Genomic DNA, 5672 nt, shown 5'->3' with positions numbered 1-5672 from the left:
AGTCAGAAGTCATTAACCCAGCAAAGCAAGACCTCACAATACAGCACACTATTGGCATGGCTTTTCGGAAGAGGTAGGTACTTGTCACATAGAATATTCGTATTGGTTCACAGATAACCCTAATTGTGGTTGTGTTGGGGGTGGGGTTCAATGCCCTCTCTTGACCTCTAGACACAGCTTAAGAAATGCTTTCCATGAATGTCATAGCATGTACCCACAAATACCATTTACCTATATAGTACATGTGTTGTCTGGCTAAGAACCGGGCTGAGGATGAGTGCATTCTGTCCACCGAGACCTGAAACCCACAACTGCAATGACTAGGTGACGTGGTTTGTAAAGACCCTTGTCATCTTTCACACACTTTAGTTTTGATCTGTTCACAAGGCAGCAGTCCATTGTTTTTAAGTTGAGGATGCAAGAAAATGCCACACAGCAAGACACTCATTAAATCCTAAGCCAATACTGGTAACAAAGCTTTGAGCAAAGATCAGGCCCACAGCACACACTGTTCCCATGCAACCCCACTCTCAAGAGGTTTGTGAACCTTGGAGATGGTTTTTGTGCTTAAATTCTCACCCTGAGAAAGACTTGAGTCTATAGTCAAAAAAATCCAGTATAGTCAGCAGCATTTTCTATTTGCTTAAAAAAAAAGGGCAAAACCACAGCCACAGTAAAAGGCAGCCATGGCAGTGTATGTGCCTCTAATCCAAAGCCAGCTGGGGATGGGCAGAGAGCAGGACCCAGTGGACTAGCCTAGCTCACATGCTTCAGATTAAGCAGGTCTTTCCAGAAAGGGCCAGAGGAAGACACAGAGGAAAAGACACCAGCAAAACACCCACCCAACAAACATGTGCACACACAACACACAAAAAGGACACCAAAAGAACCTATGAAGCTGTTTAATTAGGTTAACAATTTAGAAGACCAGTTTGTGAGGATACATCCCGTTTGTCAGGGAAAACTGAGAGCGCAGGTAGCCCTGGAGCTGAGGAACAGCTTTAATCTTTGGCAAAATCTGCAAATCCACAGCTTTCTGGTCAGCCTTTCGCTGCTCTGTAATCTCGTATTTCTAAACAGAGAAAAGGAAACGTTAAGAATCAGGACGGCAGGAACAGCCCCACCACCTACTCACAACCTTTCCTTGGAGCTTGCCTACTCTAAGTCAACCATCTCAACTCAGACTGCCACACTAGAACCGCTTCCTGGGTTTAACACTAAGTAGCCTCCTCCACCCATTCCCAACTGGAGAGCAGGCCAGTTCACACAAGAGCTCACCTCCTTCTCTGTGTCGAAGATCTCGCCCTCCTGATGCCTGGGCTTGCGCAGCTGCTTCTTCTTGAAGTAAGCGTCAGTCAGGTGTTTGGGGATTTTAACATCGCTGATATCAACTTTTGTAGAGGTGGCAATGACAAACTTCTGGTGTGTTCTGCGCAGAGGAACTCTGTTGATGACAAGAGGCCCTATAGGAAAAACACAAATTTGAATAAGAACATCAAACAGTTAAGATTTGGTCCAGGCATGGTAGCACACGCCTGTAATTTCAGCAGAGAGGAAGGTAGATCTCGAGTTTGAGGCCAGTCTGGTCCTTTGGATTTGTCTCTAACAAAAACGTTAATTGGATGGGGCAGAGATAAGACCCTTTTTACATTCCTGGTACCCAGAGTGCTCACAACTCATCTTGGGGAGAAAAACCCATGCCACCCACTCCATCCCCTTCAAGGGACCCAGGTGAGAAGAGGATCTTTTACAGAGGCTGGCTGAACCACCTGTCCTTGAGATCCGCCTCAGTGCTGGGTTTGGGACACTGCGTAGGCACAGTACATCTGTGTGCCACACTGCAGCACCAGTGGAGGCGAGGGGACAACTTGCACAGCCCCCTTTCCTCCTTTATCACACAGGTCAGGCTCTCAAGCACATCACGCCAGTGTAAAAAACATGCTTGCTCAAATTAAACCCTTGACTGCTGCAGAAAAATAAAATAGGGTCAGTCAACAAGACAGGAAGGCCTTAGTTGACCTCTGACCTCCAAAACTGAAAGGGGGTGGGGATGAACCTAAATTTCAGGGTACAGAGTCCTGCAGATCTGAGACCAGCCGGGTCTACACAAGACCTGTCTCCTATCACAGTGCAGGTGACATGCTCCTGCAATGCCAAGGGTGGTGCTGTGACCTTGGTCCTTAATAAAAATGCTTGGGTCCCCATGAAGCCATACCATACCCAGGTTTACAAGGAAATCTGGCCAGAAAAGGGGGTCATCCTATATAAAACCAGGAGGGATGACTTAAGAAGTATAGTCCACTCCAGCCAGGTAGGGTGGTGCACGCCTTTAATCCTAGCACTCCAGAGGCAGAGGCAGGCGGATTTCTGCGTTTGAGGCCAGCCTGGTCTACAGTTAGTTCCAGGACAGCTAGGGCTACACAGAGAAACCCTGTCTCAAAAAACCAAAACAAAACAAAACAAAAAAAGTATTCCACTCAAGAAGAACATATCCGCTAAACTTAAGCAAGCTGTGTTAGATGGGAACGTCACTGTACATTAATCTAACTACCATTTATCATGTAGCATTAGTAATAGTATCTGAGAAGGGAAAAGAGTCCAAGGTTATCTTGGGCTGTGACATCCTGTCAAAACATAAAAGACCAAGGATTTTCTTACCAGTCACAAGCAGCAAGCCACTGTCCAGCTGCTTCAGGAAAACCACTCTCTGGAAGTCAAACAGAGAAATGACAATTAAACCTCACCCAGAATTAACCAAAGTACAAGTATGAATACATCTGGCACTTCAAGTCTAGACTGGGCTACATGAGACCTTGTCAAAAGGAAAGGTGAGGTGATACACGCCTTTTGTCCTAGCACTGGTGGGACAGAAACAGACTCTATGGCATTCGTAACCACACCAAAACACAGCATTTACTAAGGGGTTAAACTTGTTACAGAGAACAAGAAAATATTTATGGTACATCAAAAAGCAGGATGCACCAGGCATGCGAGGACCAGGATCTGCTGCTCCCCCATGCCAGGCCCTGGGGACACTCCTCACCTTGCCCCTGTGGCGCCCAGTGAGGATGATCAGGACAGTTCCGGGAGTGATGCTGGAGCGTAGCCTTCTCACGTGCTGGCTGAAGGGCTTCTTGCCGTGGCTCAGCAGCTTCCGAGGAACATCTTCGGTGGGATAATACCTAGGCTGGAGAGAGCACCGGCACCACACACCATTGAGCAATCTGCTCAGCCCACCAGAGCTGCATTCAGAGACACAGCCTTGAAAACCCCAAGAGTCAAGCCCCACTGACAACACAGAAAGGAACCTCTGGCACACTGGAGACAGACACTCTAACCTTTTTAAAAAGTGTTTGGCTTGTTTTGCTTTTCTGAGACAGGGTTTCTCTGTAGCCCTGGGTGGCTTAGAACATTGAGATCAGCCTGCCTTTGCCCCTCGAGGGCTGGGATTAAAGGAATGCGGTTTGCATGTGTCCCTGGGTATGCCCATGAGTACATGTGCCACTGAGTTATCCTTGGGAGTGGGAGTTCCAGGTGGCTGGGAAGAGCCTGTAGCAGAGGCTGGGAACAGCACTGTCCCCTTACCCCGAGGCATCTCTCCACTCATTCCCAAGCTTTCCTTGGGGCTTGGAACTCTAACACACTTCTTAGGAGTTAAGGTCACAGCCAAATATGGGGAAGGTGGCTCAGAAGGGAGTTTCAGATCAGACCAGGCTACCCGAGGCAAAGGTACAAAGCGCATCATACCTCTTCTACCTTGGCAGAAGGCACACACCCACTTTCTTCAAGAGGGAAAACTAGACATCAATACCACAAGTTTGATAAATACCCACCTTCCACTTGCCAGCAATGGAGTAGCCAGAACCCCAGTGTGCTGGTCCCACTATGAGCTACACCCCCAGCCTGAGAGCTTATCCCAACTAGACTTGACTGACATAGCCTCTTTCAGACAAGCCTCAACCCTAACCCCAAGGAAAGCAACCCAAACTAGATCTCACCATTTTTCGAAGCTTCACCACCCGGGTGCCACCGTTCTTGTCCCCACCAACTGTTTTGGTGACAGTAGCAAGGACCTTCTCTTTTTTCTTCTTCTTCTCAACCTACAAAGACAAACCCATCAATCCAGGATCCTGCCAGACCTCAAACGCAGGAATAAGGCATCATAGTGGGCCATCCGTTCCCTCTCCTACCTTGGTCTTGGCAGCCGAGTATTTCCTTTTGTACAAGGCCTTCCTGGAGTACATAGCAGATCGGGAGTACCTGCCAATTCCTCTCACCAGGACAGGGTTTCGGCTGCAATGGGGCTTCGCCTTCTTGGGCTTTTTACCCTTAGGGTGAACCTTTTTGGCTACTTTGGCGGCCCGGGGCCGGGAGGCAGCAGCATCACTGCCAGCCTTCTTGGCCGCAGGTTTCTTCTCCTTTGTATCAGGCGCTTTTTCACCCGCCATCTAGGGATATAAACAATAAAGGCATTTCATCAACCATTTGTCAACAAGCTAGTATGAAAACCATCCTCTGATGCTTGCAATGCCTCTTCCTTCCAAACACAGGGTTAAGTATCTAGCACTATTAGTTTTTTTGTTTTTTTTTTTTTGCTAAAAAACTTTTTTGTGGTTCCTTATCTTATTCTTCCATTTTTGTGAATCAGAAAACCAAAGACAATCTTTGCTAGTGTCTACACAGGCAAGGAAGCCCAGAATCTCGAGGCTCTTCTGTGCGACCCACTTCAGTGCCAGCAGCCTACAGGCAGAGGCCAGGCAATGGTTCGGGGCCACGGGTTGCTCTAGCACGGGACACTATGACAGACCCAGGGGAACGGGCCTGCCATAAATCCAAACCCATGCACCAGCACGGAACACCCGAGACCTCCCCCTCTGGTGTCGCCCTAGGTCCCGAAGCCACCACGATGGCCCCAGCTCCGCAAAGTAGCCGACAGCGGTGCTCTCCGGTCGTCTTCCGGGGACGCGGTTCCCCACCTTCAGTCGCGAAGCCCAACGTGGCCAAGACAGGCTCAACAGAAGGTTCTGGAACCCCCACTGCAGGGTCGCAAGTCGCAACACAGGCCCTCCAACCCTCCCCAGGTTACGGCAGCCGGCAGGGCCCAGCGACCATCTCGGGCGCTACGCTCGTTCTTAGCCCCCCGCCAACCCACGCTGACAGAAATGAAGCTCCCGAGAGATCTGGCGAATGATCCCGACCATAGGCGGCCCTGGGTAGTGATCCCCGGATGTCCCCCAATTTCGGATGGACGAGGATTGGGGTCCCGAAAGCCGCTGCCACACAGACGCCCGCCATTCCTACCTTGCAAGACGGGAAAGAGAACTAAGGCAGCGGCTTCCGGTCTATAAGCAATGACGGGAGGTGACCAAGATCACTTCCTTCCTGTATGGGGCATCATGGGAAATGTAGTTTTTCTTTACTCCGTGGCAATGCACCTAGGGAACGTCCCCCCAGGCCCCACCCCCACCCTAATAGGTAAGGGCAGCTGAGATGGCTGAGCAAGTAAAAGCGCTTTCTCCTAAAATGATGAACAGACTTTGAGCCTTGCGACTCATGTGGTGGAAGAAAGGACTTTACAGAGTTTTCTTCTTCTCCTCCTCCTCCTTCTTCTTCTTTTTTTTTTTTTTTTGGTTTTTCGAGACAGGGTTTCTCTGTGTAGCCCTGCCTGTCCT

General features: G+C 49.3%; 1 protein-coding gene and 1 non-coding gene across 3 annotated transcripts; both read right to left on the bottom strand.

Moving 5' to 3' along the window:
- Nucleotides 1-612: 612 nt before the first annotated feature.
- Rpl6 (ribosomal protein L6) lies at nt 613-5353 on the bottom strand. Of its 2 annotated transcripts, none has more exons than NM_011290.5 (7): nt 5302-5353; nt 4191-4448; nt 3999-4100; nt 3044-3187; nt 2659-2707; nt 1279-1463; nt 613-1072 (listed from the first exon to the last, which is right to left on the bottom strand). In NM_011290.5, exons 2-7 carry the CDS (start codon nt 4446-4448, stop codon nt 920-922), a joined length of 891 nt encoding a protein of 296 aa, NP_035420.2. In that variant the 5' UTR covers nt 5302-5353; the 3' UTR covers nt 613-919. The 2 variants fall into 2 exon arrangements, with proteins under 2 accessions (NP_035420.2, XP_006530290.1); XM_006530227.2 differs by having other exon boundaries at nt 887-1072; nt 4977-5309.
- On the bottom strand, nt 4711-4844 carry LOC115490270. Its single transcript, XR_003956073.1, has one exon. It is a non-coding gene; the product is annotated as a small nucleolar RNA SNORA42/SNORA80 family (small nucleolar RNA).
- Nucleotides 5354-5672: the final 319 nt, after the last annotated feature.

This window comes from Mus musculus, chromosome 5 (assembly GCF_000001635.26).
Source record: "Mus musculus strain C57BL/6J chromosome 5, GRCm38.p6 C57BL/6J".
In the NCBI taxonomy this organism is placed as follows: Eukaryota; Metazoa; Chordata; class Mammalia; order Rodentia; family Muridae; genus Mus; species Mus musculus.
The sequence above is the reverse complement of the archived record's forward strand: the minus strand, read 5'-3'. Positions and strand labels throughout refer to the sequence as shown.

Bases quoted from the DNA above. Each gene is read 5' to 3' on its own strand.
- Rpl6 (NM_011290.5), bottom strand. From the start codon at position 4,448: ATGGCGGGTGAAAAAGCGCCTGATACAAAGGAGAAGAAACCTGCGGCC. The intron at 3,188-3,998 runs GTGAGATCTAGT...TGCTCTCTCCAG, and splicing joins TGGTGAAGCTTCGAAAAATG to CCTAGGTATTATCCCACCGA. The intron at 2,708-3,043 runs GTGAGGAGTGTC...TTTGACTTCCAG, and splicing joins CTGGGCGCCACAGGGGCAAG to AGAGTGGTTTTCCTGAAGCA.